This window comes from Euphorbia lathyris, chromosome 6 (assembly GCF_963576675.1).
Source record: "Euphorbia lathyris chromosome 6, ddEupLath1.1, whole genome shotgun sequence".
NCBI lineage: Eukaryota > Viridiplantae > Streptophyta > Magnoliopsida > Malpighiales > Euphorbiaceae > Euphorbia > Euphorbia lathyris.
The window spans coordinates 67,235,974-67,250,987 of record NC_088915.1 but is presented as its reverse complement, the minus strand read 5'-3'; the positions used below and the strand labels follow the sequence as shown (position 1 = coordinate 67,250,987).

The 15,014-nt window shown below is 32.8% G+C and overlaps 1 protein-coding gene across 1 annotated transcript; it reads left to right on the top strand.

The window, feature by feature from the left end:
• Positions 1 to 11,012: 11,012 nt before the first annotated feature.
• LOC136233037 (ethylene-responsive transcription factor 12) lies at positions 11,013 to 11,911 on the top strand. The gene has a single exon (XM_066022569.1). The coding sequence runs from the start codon at positions 11,158 to 11,160 to the stop codon at positions 11,662 to 11,664; it is 507 nt and encodes a 168-aa protein (XP_065878641.1). The 5' UTR covers positions 11,013 to 11,157; the 3' UTR covers positions 11,665 to 11,911.
• Positions 11,912 to 15,014: the final 3,103 nt, after the last annotated feature.

The following is a 15,014-nucleotide window of genomic DNA, read 5'->3' as shown; positions in this document are numbered from 1 at the left end:
TAGAAGTTTAATAGCAAATTAAAATAAAGCAAGTATTAGATTAATATTACAATTTATGCTAGCTCTTTTATGCTAATCATAAAAAATTGTATTTCTTTTGATAAAGTAACTTCTTGCACCTACTATATTGCATCTGTCAACAACACTGACCATTTTTTTGTTTGCTTTATTTAATTTGCTATTAAACTTCTAATTATTTGTAAAATATAAGAGCATCTCCAACAACCTCTTAAGTTGGCTCTTAAGTTAAAATTTGAGGAGGGAGAATGAAAATTCATCTCCAACAGTCTCTTAGTGGCTCCTCAAATCACTAAGAGCCTCTCCATCCTCTCTATTAATAGAGAGCCTCTCTCCACCTCTTAGTGCCTTCTAACTTCATTTTTTTATTAATAATTTATTATTGATGTGTCACTCTCCTCACACTATTGGTAATGTAACAATAAAAAATAATCTTAATAATAAAATAATAAATAAGGAGTGAATATAATGAACATTGTTGGAGATGATATATTTTAGCCACTCTTAAATCACTAAGAGTCAATTATTTATATCATTTTTAGAGAGCTCACTAAGAGTCTCTTAAAAATGCTCTAATATTAGATAATAATTGTTCCTATTTCGTTTCCACCTTGTAATTATTTTATCATCTGCTTCTTCTTTTTTCCTTTGGTTTTATGTTTTCTATCCCTAATTGAGAAATTATACTATACACTCAGGCTTACTATGTCGTCCGTGTGTCGAGCTAATATTTTAATTTCATGTCATATATTTTAAGGTTTAAAATTTTTAAATTAGAGTTTAGATTTTATCTTTTCAGGTCTAGAGTTTATAAATTAGAGTCTAGATTTTATCTTTGAGAGTCTAGAGTTTAAAATTAGGGTTTAAAGTTTATATTTTAGGGTATAGAGGAGCTGCAACTTTATATAAATAATTAACTAAAAAATTTATAATTAAAATAGTATTACTGTAGGTTTAAGATATAAAAAATAGTATCAATTTAGATGTCGATAACGAAATATGACATGTCGTTGATATTGTTCTTCTGATTTCTCTCTTCACATATAATTGACATAATTTAATAGTGTAATATGAATGATGTGTCACGTTCTGTTATTGATGTCTAAATTAGTACTGTTTAATCATACATTGATGATATTTTAAATGTATTTGATACTTTTATTATTATTATTATTATTATTATTATTATTATTATTATTTTGAGTGAGGAGAAACATTAGATTATTGTTAGTTGTCTGATTAATGGAAGCATGTGACGAAACATGTTTCTGATTTTGTTCGAACCAGGAATTAGTTGTCTTATTAGATTTACTTAGTTAGAGCATTAAGTGAAATAAGTGACTAAGACATGAGTAGTCTAATCTAAGCTAAGCTGTACCAAAACAAAAAGAAGCATATTTATTTATGGGTTGATTTTGTAGAGATTATTAAGCCTAATAAGCTTGATTTTGTCAGAACACTAAAATTATTAATATAGCCGGGTGGGGCTCGAAGAAGAAACAGAGAAAAAGGTAGACCACAATTAAAATTAACCTGAAACTGATCAAATTTACAGTGGCAGGCAGGCAGACCTATTCTTATTTTAGATACTGAGGGAGGATGGCAAATGGTGCTTACTGTTTGGTTCATTTACACAGAAATGAAAAAGAAAAAGAAAAAGAGGTGCTGAAAATGGGGTTTCTTTTATATTGTCCTACAAATCAGTGTCAACATTTTTTATGGGAAATGTATATTCTTATTAACAACTACTATCTACTATCTATCTAGCTATTTTATATATCAATGTTAACTACTTCTTTTGACTCATCAATTTCAATTTCTAAAAGTTTAAATAGGCAAAAGCATTAAGATTCTATAATTCGACTAGACCAACAATAAAGTCATTGAAACTACTCAAATAAGAAAATTGAAGCAATTCGTAGACGAGTGGTGAATGTCCATTGGCTATAGATTTGAAGTCCGCGTAAGAAACATTATAGGGGGACGGGGTCACCTGGTGTCGGATCTCTACAGTTAGCGGGACTGGTTTAAACGATGCACCCTAGTCCACTTGGGACTAGGAGAGTCGGGCGTCAAACCTTTGGGAAGGGAGGCGGATGTCTCCATAGGGTGGAACCCATACGGACACTTTGGGCCCACGAGTTGGCTCCTAATGCGGGTTCTTTAAGAAGCGAGGTTTAACCACGGGGATCTCCTTTGGGACGGATTAAAGACGAATTGATGGCATGCTTGATGTTATAAGGGGATAGAAACAAGTAGATAATGCAATTAAATAAAAATATTTGAATATAATAAACACAATTCACCAATAACGTACTACAATCCGGGCCAATCTTGAGAATTTATGGGCCTAGATAAAATAAGAGATAAAGATCCTTTTAATAAAAATTATACTAAAAACAAAAAATGTATTAATGGTAAACAAATTTTTGGCCTGAAATTTCATGTTATTTGAGCCAAGGTTTGAATTGTATCAATACATGTATATTCCTAAAAAAGTTAGACCATTTTCAACCGTGTGTCCTAGGCTGTCGCACTTTTAGCTTATGCTCGGGGTTGATCCTAGTGACAAAGTTCAAAAGTTAATTATAATAAAGTAAAATAATAAAAATAAAAGTATTGTGGTTTACTGCCTAGGTGTTGCCTAAACGCACTAGGCGTCGGCTAGCCGCTTTGCACACGGCCTATGCATCATCCAAGCAAACAAAAACACTTAGAGAAATTAATCGAAGAAACTCGAAACGTATTTTCGATTTCGAATATCCAGACGACTTTTTTAAACATTGGTATAATCAACAGTGTTTATAAAAAATTGATTTAAACTTTTTAAATTATAAACTTTGGACGGATATAAGATGAATAAAACTTTATTAATTGATTTTTATGTCAAAAATTAAATATTTTATTATTATCAAGTTTTTAACTTGACCAAAAATAAAATATTAGAAATTTAATATATATAAATAAAGAATTAGAAATTTAATATGTTAAAGTAAAAGATTCTTGAAAACCAAAATGTCAATAACCTCTCGATGTTTTTTGTCATTTGAAACTAGCCAACATTGTAAAAATGATATACTTAAGAACTTAATTTTATTATTTTTAAAGCCTGTTTTGGGGGTGAAAATAGTGGAAATTGGTGTAATGATAAAAATGCTAAAATTCTTCCTTTCTTTATAAAAAAAAGAAGCCTATTTTGGGGGGTGAAAATATAAATAGTGGAAAATGGTTAAAGGCATAAAAAAGAATAGAAATAAAACCCAATATTTGTGGGGAAAGAAAATGGGCCAAAAAAGGGAAAGGAGTGGAGTGGTCCTAACCTAACCTAACCTTTCATATCCCATTTATCTGTTAATATGAACCATCATATGAAACCGTGAAATCAAGTCATGTCAGCGACATAAATTCGCTCCCTACACTCCGTCCTATCCACTACCATATTTTCCTCAATTTCCAGTAAACCCATATCACTCTCGATCACCCTCCTCCAAGTTTGCTTAGGTCTTCCCCTACCCCTCACCACTACATCCCTTTGCCACTCTTCGGTTCTCCTAACCGGCGCATCAAGCGCTCTACGTCTCACATGGCCAAAACACCTTAGTCGGGTTTCTCTCAATTTATTCTCAATAGATGTGACCCCTACTTTTGTCCTAATTATTTCATTACTCACCCGATCCTTCCTCGTATGACCACACATCCATCTCAACATACGCATCTCCGCCACCGACATCTTATGGATGTGGCAGTGTTTCACTGCCCAACACTCCGTACCATATAACAATGCTGGTCTAATTGCCGTCCGGTAGAATTTCCCCTTCAATCTATTAGGCATACCGGGGTCACAAAGGAAACCCGTAGCATTCTTCCACTTCGACCAACCAACTTTAATCCTATGAGCAACATCTCCATCTACTTCTCCATCCGTTTGGATAATAGATCCTAAATACCGGAAGCAATCCGAGGCCTGAACAACTCTCTCATCTAGGGTGATTGTCCCTGCCTCCCTACTCCTATGGCCGCTAAACTTACACTCCAAATATTATGTCTTACTTCGGCTCAACTTAAAGCCTCTAGATTCTAGAGTTTGTCTCCATAGTTCCAGCTTCCTCTCCACTCCTTCTTTCGTCTCATCAACCAACACAATATCATCTGCAAACAGCATGCACCATGGTATACCATCTTGAAGTGAACTTGTTAGTTCATCCATAACGATGGCAAAAAGAAATGAGCTTAGTGCGGAACCTTGATGCACTCCAATTTTAATAGGAAACTCTTCAGTCTTCCCAACACTAGTACGTACACTCGTGCATGCTCCCTCATACATGTCCTTTATGATGTCAATATATTTCCGCGAAATGCCTTTCCTTATCAAGGCCCACCAAAGTACTTCCCTTGGTACCTTATCATATGCTTTCTCTAAGTCAATAAAAACCATATGCAAGTCTTTCTTCTTATTTCGATAGTGCTCCATTAATTGTCTCATTAGATGGATGGCTTCCATAGTTGATCTTCCCGGCATAAAGCCAAACTAGTTTTCCGAGATCTTCACCGTCCTCCTTAGCCTTTGTTCGATCACTCGCTCCCAAAGTTTCATAGTGTGACTCATTAATTCGGTTCAATCCTAAAAAAAAAACTTAATGCATCATTTTGTTCTATGAATTTGTCTAAAAAGTTTTATTGGTCGTCTGAACTTTTAAAGTGTCTCGATAACCTCCTTAACTTGCATAAAATGTTCAGTTAACTCTTTGAATGTAATCAATTGATCACTCGATCACAAAAACGTAAGTTAAATGTGGAATATGTATTCCACGCATCTTAGAATTTTATTACATAATTCAAAAATAAATTAAAAAGTAAGTTATAACATGCTGAACTGTAAAACATGTATTCTCTAATATTAAAACCACATACACTAATTTTGGTCGTTTTACTTTTTTAAGACTCGTGCAATACATATCTTCCGTATTTAATTTACTTTTTTACAACCGAGTGATCAATTGTTTACATTTTGCGCAAGTTCAGGGGGCTAATTGAACATTTTATACAAGTTTACGGGGCTATCGGGATACTTTAAAAGTTTAGAGGGTAAATCAAACTTTTTAGACAAGTTCAGGGACAAATGATGTATTAAGCAAAACAAAAAAAATTAACATTTGAACCCAATTATGAATCTTTTTATTTAAAATCCTAAAATATAGATTTAAAGCATTCTATAATTTAGATCTAATATGTTAACGTCATTGATAGGGATGTAATCGAGCTTTGGCGTCTCGGCTCGTTAGAAAATTGACAAGCTCGAACTTAACATTATGGTCATGAGTTGTTCGTTCACGATCTTTGCTCATGACCAGCTCGTTAATTCAGTTCATGAACTTCGCTCACAAATAACTCATTAATTATATTTAGGGTTAATTATATATACATATCATGTGGTATCACTGATTTGCAGATGGGTACCTGTGATATTTTTTTTTGTAAACACAACCTTGTGGTTGCAAAATTTTGCATGTTTATTTACTTTACCAAATTTGGTCGATAACGATCTCAAAATGAACATTCTTAAGAATTAAAGTTGTTTAGTATCACATTTACTATGAAACCATATTTTGAATTTTTTAAAATCATCATTTTTGGAGTATGTATTTTATTTTTCAAAATCATCACAATCTGAAAAATTATTAAAAAAAACTATTTTTATTAAATCACTAGGTATTAAATTAATTATTAATTAGTTTCATAAATTTAATTTTATTGATTCGGTTATAAAAAAATTATGACTATTTAAATTATGGTTCATTTAGTCGATTATTAACTAATAAATTAAAATTTAGCAATAAACACAATATAAAATAAATATAATTGTTTCGTGCCTTTTTGTGTGGATTGGATCGGATCGGATTGCGAGCATACCAGTAGTTTTGTCAAAAAACTACAAAAAGAGCTAATAGCTAACATCTAACTTCTAATCAAACGAAAGTGTAAAAAAGCTTAAATGACATAAAATGCTTAAAGTTCGTAGTGAAATCTAGAAGACTGATTATGACTACACTAAAATGTTGCAAAAGAGAGAATTCAAAGAGAGAAACATTGTTTGGATTGTATTGGAAAGACTTTGTTGATAAAAAAAACTGAAAGACTAGAGCTAGAGCTTACAAGTTGAAAGTTAAGTTCGAATGAATAAATTAAGGCTGCGGAATAGCTAAAGTCCGTAATGTGAGAATTGTTTGAATTCCATTAGGATTTGGTTTGATTTGATTTGATTTCATTTTGTTGAATTGGTTTGAGTTGGATCCCTTTTCCTTGTTTTTTCTCTTCTTTAAATACGATGGCCTTGTGTTCCTAATAACTGTCGTGTCCACGCTCCTGTTCCACTAACCCACGTTTCTCTAGTTAGCTCCTTTTGCGCGAAGAGCTCTACTTCATTGCGGATTGCCCACGTTCTCACTTCGTGTTCTTACTCCATGTTCTTCTAGTTTTGGTTCGTGGAGCAAGCTGTTGTTCATTAAAACTCTGTTTCTCCTATCGTTTTTGGTCAGACTGTTTTGTTTCTTGCGGGTGGTACTGATTGAGAAGTATTCTCTGGCTCTTCCTCTATCTGGTACTTTCTCTACGTTGATCCCTTTCAATTAGTTCCAATAATATAAAAAGATACTTATAAATTTCAAATTAAAATACTAAGTTATTATAAGTTTGGTTATGTTATTTTAATTAAAAACAGACTAAATAATAATATAATCTTATTTTACTTTTTTTTTTTTTTTTGGGAAAAATTAATAATATTATTTTTCATTTTTATATTTTATTTATGAATGTGATGATTAAATAGTTAGTTTTATGAGGAGTTTGTAGTCTTTTTTAAAAAACAAAATGACTCACTGTCTGTAATATGTATAAACTCATAAAATAATGTAGTAATAATGTAGTTTCAAAAAAAAAAATAACTTATCTATTCTAAATATATTTAATGTAAATTAGCGATAATATTGAAAAGAAAAAATAAAATAATTAAATGAAATTCTGAGTATTTTTATTGGAATATTGAATTGTACTAGGGTGAAGGGTTTAATTAATGAAAAAGAAAGAATAATTGGATTAGTAGGCACACGTGTCCGTGATGTAATAATGAAACCAACGGTTAAAAAATCAGCATCACGTGAACATGTGTCAGTTAACCTGTTCAATCTTCAGTCACCTCTTCCTAAATATTACTACCATTCAGTTAATATTTCAAGGCAGTAACTAGACACCTATTCATCTTTACTTACCTTTACTCCATTCAACTCTTTAAACACTCTACACTAAATTTACTCTTTCTCACTTTTATCAAGTAGAAAAATATATTAAAAAATTTGATGAAAATGTATTTTTAAGTAGGCATTACATCCATTCGTGTATCTAAACTAAAGCTTCAAATGCAATTAGGACACTAAACTATCAAAATCATCTATTAGGTTCCTGAACTAAGTAAAAATTATCAATTGAATCTATATCCTATCCTAAAATCAGGAACTGTGACTATCTGATAAAGACTGTAATCATTTCCGTGTTGTTGAAAATGAGTTTGAGGAAATGGGTCTGAAACTGTTCAACTGAATGATTTTCGATGAGACCTCAATCGATGATTTTTGTTTAGAATAAGACTCAATTAGTGATTTTTCCTTAGTTCAGAGACATAATTGATGATTTTGATAGTTTGAGATCCTAATTGACTTTGAAGTCTTAGTTTAAGGAGCCAAATGGATATTATGTCTTTTAAGTGAAACATTTTTCTAAACTAATGTGCTTCCTTCTTTATTATCTTTATGAAAATAATATCCACCTACTAAGGGGCGTTTGGGTGCTCCTTTTCGTGTTTTTATTTGCCTTTTCAGTTCGAAATGGAGCGTTTTAGGTGTTTGGTTAGTGACATTCCTGTTTCCCTTTTACACTTGAAAAGCAGCATTATGTGTTTGGTTAGTGACCTCCTATTTGTTTTTTACACCTGAATAGTAGCATTTTACAAAAGCAGAGAATCTCTGCTTTTTGGAAAAACAGCTTTTTCCTACAGCAAACAGCAAACCGTAACAGCAAACAACAACTAGCAACAACAAGAAAGAACAGCAAACAGCAACTAGCAACAGCAATAAGGAACAACAAACAACAAACTGTAACAGCAAACAACAAACAGTGGGTAAAACAAACGGGTCCTAAATCTCTTCGAATTTAAGCTTTTACTTTCATTTCTTAAGCTTCTAATTCGTTTGAAATCAAGTTTCCATCACAATCTAAACAAAAATCCAATCAATCTTTACACTAGAAACTAAGTTTTTTCCTTTAAAGTCATTCTTCCAAAATCTGTTTCTCAAGCGACCAAGCTTCATTCTATAGCTTTAATCTTCATCCTTAAGCATTTAACTTCATTTCCGATGATTTCAAATTTCTTGAAACCAATTTCCTATTAAGTCACCATTGTTATTTTCTCTAAAAGCTCAGAAACATCCTACAATTGCAATACAAATTTAAGCTTTCGATTCATATCTTCATTTAATTCTCCATTTGATCAATCACAGACGTTTGCCACTAGCAATACGAGACAAATTTTAAGCTCGAGACGCCAATAAATCATCAATTCACTTCTAATTTTAAGTTTTTTATTTTTAATTTCAGGTTTTATCAATATTTTCATTCTCATAATTAAGTGCTTTTGTTAAACGTAATTTCTCTACAACATTAAAGTATTTTTCAGTTGTAATTATCCCATTCATTTCCAATTTTCATCATTTGTAATAAAAAATATTCATAAAATCAATAAAAAAAATGAAAATTCTCAAATCTTTTGTGTTGATTTCATTTTAGTCATCATTGCTTTAGCTAGTTAAGCTTTCTCCAGTGGAGATAGGAACCCAAGAATGATTTTTTTTTATCAATCATTGTATCATTCGTCCAATCGTTTCGTCTTCTAAACGCCAAGTTTAACACGCATTTTACAACCTGTAATTAATAAAATCAATTGAGAATTAGCTTCCATGGCACGCTCGCACAATCACTCGCAAAAGTCAATATCGATATTAGCAATATTTGTAAAATATCGCTAACAATTTTTGGCATGTTCAGTGGGACTCTAAAGCATTTTTTCATAACAATTTTTATCTGTGTCACACTCATTTACCAAGTATACCTCTACACAAACCCTAATGGGTCTACCATGCAAAGCTTCAGCTGTATTCTTTTCTAACACAAGCTCCTTTGTGAATAGTATTAACAATAACCATCAAGCAATCTTCATAAAAAAACCGAATTGGTAATTCGGGGGGATCGAGGCCAAACTATCGTCGAATCCACAGTCACATTCGAAGGAGCAAAATTAGAGACCAAGTTCTAATGGTCAAATAATGATCATGTACAGACCAATGACCATCTCAGATCACGCGTTGTTTATCCTTCATATCGAATTTGGCCATATGAAACCAAACCCTAGATCCATTATGTCAAATTTCCCGACTAGTTTCTAAAGTCCAAGGGCTCACCTGTGTAAAGCGTTATAGCCAATATTTCTACCCAAAACTTTTACGATGAAGGTAGTTTGCCAAACCCTAGATCCATTATGTCAAATTTCCCGACTAGTTTTTAAAGTCCAAGGGCTCGCTTGTATAAAGCGTTATGGCGAATATTTCTACCCAAAACCTTTACGATCAAGGTAGTTTGCCAAGCCTTAGCCCAATCATTAATCAATTGGAGTGCAAAAGTGAAACTTAGTTGCAAAGGTTCGTCAATATATGAAATAAAAGTTAATTTTTTTGCTAGTGAGATCTATGAGAATTCTAGCTTTCACGGTTGATAAAAAAAAAACTAATGATAAAATTAGTATAAGAACGAGGAAGAAATGCTCTAGCTATCGAGCTCTTCCATGGATGGAGGCTACAGGGAAGCTACGTGCTAGGGTTACTCACCACGATGCTCGGTATTAATACTCAGTATTGTTTTTAATTAATTAAGTGATTTATGGATAAAGTATTTAATTTATTGCTAATTTAGTAATTTCAAGTTGCAATACATAGAAATATAAAAATTAGTAGTTATTTATAATTAAAAAAAATGGGTTGCTCATAAAAAAAAAATGGGTTGTACCTATTTTTTAGGATACTAAAAAAAAAGAAAAAGATGAATTTTTGACTAACAATAATGGAATGGATAGATATGAAAATAGTGATTAATGAGAAAGGAATAAAGTGTACAACAAGTTGAAGGGAATCAAATTACCCCTAAAATTGTGTTTAGCCATTTAAAAACTTTTATTACCATTTTAGTTAGAGGACCACAAGCCCCCAAAATAAATAAATAAAAACCCAAACCCCCAAAACCGAGTCAAACACGCCATCTAATCCATGTATATTCAACTCGACTCGTTCCTGTCTCCTGCAACTCAGACACCACATCCCTGTGTACCCTCCACATGGGGTGCTCTGTACACTTCCATTTCTCTCTCCCATAAAAACAAAAGCTACCATCCAATCATAAACTGACACGCAACCCCACTCTTCCACTGTCTGATCCACTCTGTAATCATAATCCCACCCTTTTATTTTTCGCTTTTTTAAATTTGGACACTACACATCCAAACAAAATAGACAGGCGCCGCTCACCAGCGCCGTACTTTCTGGGGTTAGGGCTTACATCATCACCACCGGCTCCGAGACCCACTCACGCCACTTTTTATTTTATTTTATTATAAAATTAACAAAATAAAATAAAACCTCCCTCTCATGTCTAATCAGGCGGCGGCTATCTGCTACTTTGTTTTATTTTATTTTTATTTATTTGGACCCACCTTTTTAATTTTCTCCAGATTTTCATGTGTTTATCACCTTTCAATCACCACCGTTTATCCTAATCCGACGGCGCAGATCTAACGTTGGTGAAAAAGAGCGTTGTCTATTTTGTGCTTAATCGACACGTCATCGTTTCGAATCCGCATGGCCGACTCTCTCTATATATATAAATATAAACATAAACATAAACATAAACATAAGCTGGTGAAGTCGTGCCGTCCAGCCGACGATTACGGGTGACTGAGTGGGACCGTTTACTTTTTCACACACTCTTTTCTTTTTTAGCTTCATTTTCTCTGTAAAAAAAAAAAGTTTCGATTTTTTATTTTCAATGTCTTCTTCAAGAGAAGGTCATTACAGAGGAGTTCGGAAGAGGCCATGGGGGCGTTACGCCGCCGAAATACGTGACCCGTGGAAGAAAACTCGGGTTTGGTTAGGTACATTCGACACACCGGAAGAAGCTGCACTCGCTTACGACGGCGCTGCTCGCTCACTCCGTGGAGCTAAAGCCAAGACTAATTTCCCCGCTCCAGCCACCGCGCTTTCCCTCGACCTCAACGCACCTTCCGATCATCCTCACCACCGTTGGACCTCATCCGCCGCCGGCCACCGCTTCGCTCTCGGTGAGTTCTTGCAAACTGGTGTTCTTAAAGACTTCAGCTTTAACGGTGAGTCCTCCTCCGGGTCTGTTAAAACTGAGTCGCCTCCTTTATCTAACGGCGGCGGTGGTGGGGGTGGGATTCCGTTGGTTGAAAATGGGGGAACGGCGTCGTTTTTGGGGATTGTGCGACGTGGGTTGCCTATTGATTTGAATGAGCCTCCGCCTTTGTGGCTGTGATTTTTATTAACGGAGTAATTAGAAAGTTTATAACTACTGATCATATCATAAACTGCTTATCTTGTTCTTATTCCTTGATGTTAGGACATTTTCCGGCTGTACTTTTGTTTTTGTTGACTTTACGTATTCCTAAAGACATCATTAAGGTAACAAGACATATGTATGTCTGTATATATATATATGTTTTCTTGCATTTTCTTTGTTGATCATCATTCATCTATGAATGTTTTATCCACCGTTGATCTGATTGCTTAACGCTTCATCTCTGCCGTTGATGTAGTCTACTAATTTAGCAGACCGAAAGGAAGGAAAACGAGAGTTATGCTTGTTTTGTCACGCGCTAGTGGGATGAGAGTCGGGGAGATTTGGAGTTTTAGTGATACTAGATTTTAGGGAATATATATTTCATTTTTTTTTTGAAATATATATATTTCATTTATTTACATGAAAAGGGGAAAAAGAAAGTCAAAAAAATAATTTCATGGAAAGAAGGCAAATGGAAAGCGTGTGAAAATTATCATACTTTTTTTTCATAGTGCTCTTCCCTCTTCAAGTTTCTTATTTCTTTATTTGGATAAATTGAAAAACTAAATTTTAGTATAAGAATAATGGGATATTATTAAGGTTTGTTTTGGTGATTAAGGGTCTTGAGTTGCTTAAATTAGATTTCGTGTTTGGGTCTATTGTACGTATAAAGTTTTAATTGAGGAAAGATTCATCTAAAATTGACGAGTCTCGGATAAATATAAGATAAAATAATACAATGGAATATTTCTTAGAAAAAAAAGCACTATTCATCAACTGTTTTGAATCTTCATTTCAATACTTTTTTCTTAACGCATTAAGTTTTTTTTAATAACAAAAAAAATTTACTTTTGGATTCTGTTGTATATTGTTTTTGGATTCTGTTATATATTGTTTGTCTTTTATATCTGAAAGATAGTCTCTACAAAAATAAAGAATTTCTGCTTTTTGAAAAAACAATTTTTTTTTTTTTTAATTTTTTTAAAAGTAACTCATAGCAGCAACATCAAATGCATCAAAACAAATGGCGAATAAAACTCAATAAATTTGTGTTTCCAATTTAAACATTTAATACTTTTAAAACAATTTTTATATGTGATTTGACTATAAATAAACCAGTTAAAACCTCATTTTAATATATAAATATAGTTCAGGGGTTAGGGCTATGCTTACTTTGTTTTTGATAAAGTAAACCTTACTTTGTTTTTTCCACCATTGGATGGTGATGAACTTTGACAAAGTAAACACATCCATGGTGGAAAAAACAAAGTAAAGTTTACTTTCTTTTTCGAAATGCGAGTGTGTTGAAGAAATTTTATGAAATTTTTAAAAAACGTAAGGAATTGACTTCTATATGATAATTGTGAAAGATTAAGAAAATGACAAAATTTAGTTCCTAAATAATTGAAAAGAGAATTGAATGTTGAATTGAAAATAAATGCTTGAAGACTATTAGAAACTTACAAATTTATTTTTTTGATATGTAGAAACTTACAAATTTAGAAATTACAATTTAAGGTTTTGAAATTGAAATGAAAATTGCAACAAGAGTTATATAAATTGAACTTAGAATAAAGGAAATTTGCAGGGTTTGACTTTGATTTTTAGAGTTTTTTTAATAGAGCTTTCATACGCAGAATCTTATCTTTTCATAACGTTGATTCCAAGTAACTTAACTGAGTTATCATACGTAGAATCTAATTTTTATCTTTTATAATGTTGATTCTTTGAGTTTTCATTCGTAGAATCTTTGTCTTTTTACACTGTTTATTCCCAGTAACTTGGTTGAATTTTCATACGGAGAGTCCTTATCTTTTTATATTGTTGATTCCAAGTAGCTTGGTTGAGCTTTCATATATGCAGAATCTTTAACTTGGTTGAACTTTCATACACATAATCTTTATCTTTTTATACCGTTGATTCTAAGTAACTATTCCCCACTTTATCCGAGAATTTTCCATGATCCACATTTTTTCAATTGCTTTATTTATTGCATGTATTAAACAACCATCTCCTTCCAATTTCTAAATGTGCTCTTCAACTTAATTAACTAACTAATTTATGATCAATTAATTTAATTAATTTAATGATGCAGGGCATCTCCTTGGAAGATCGGGTCCGGGCGAGGGAAGTCGGAGAAAGAACCAAGCACAAACGAACAAGCGAGTAAATAGGCCAAAACAGTGTCACCTAGCAGGTTAGCAGCTAAGGCACGCTGCACGTGAAGGAAGGTTTGATCCGGAGAAAAGTCCAGCAGCCAATCCACGCTCCGCTTGGATTGGGCACGCTTCGCTTGAGTGAAAACACGCTCCGCGTGAATGAAGGAATGATCCGGAGAAAAGTCCAGCAGTCAATCCACGCTCCGCTTGGAATTAGGCACGCTCCGCTTACAACCCATACCACTCCATATTTACCATCTATGCCACCCCTTTACTTTCAACTCGTTTTACCCTTATCTTTACATTTTCAATTAACTATGTAATTGTCCTTTATTGTAATTTGTCATTTAAATTCATCTCATTCTCTTTGTAATAGTCAACTTTTTATCAATCAAATTTATTATCTTCTTCAAGAAGCTTGTTAAGGTTCTATCTTCAACAATGAGGAATTCTTATTTCCTATTGATTTAGTCCATAAAACCGTGATTAACTTCTTCCTATGGATTTAGTCCATAAAACTGTGATTAACTCCTTCAAGTTTAGCTTGAGAAGAAACATCTTTGTTAGTTTACGATTAAAACTAACTCGTCCCGAATTAATCTGTATCATTTAATCTATTTAAATTAATTAGGCTTGAAATATCCTTAATAAAATTGATCCTAATTATATCAAACAAAGATTAAACCAAACCACAATGCTTTTTTAATTTAAATAATAAAATAATCATGGATCAAATTATTAAAATAAAAGACATGGGCTTAATCTCTAAAAATGAGAATTACTGTATAGGGGCAATTTTGTAATTTTAAGTTTTTGAATTGGGGAAAAGTAAGTAGGGTTGCGTTGCGGCTTTCTATTTCAAGAAATGGAACTATTCTAGTTTATTTATACTCTTTTTTACATCAATAACACTACCTTTCATTTATTGCGTAAATGACCAAAATGCCCATAGAAGTTGTACGTGTTGTGCGGTGGCGCGTCCCAAGTCCCAAAACAGCAGTCAAAATTAAATAATTATTGGAAGCTAGAGTAATTAACGTTGTTAGATTAACAAAAGGACAATGCTCAATTGGTAAAAGTTAAAATCATCTTTTACTGTACCACAATCTATGGTGAGATTTTTCCATTTTTTACCTTCTTTAATTATATTGAATTCAGCCTACGGAG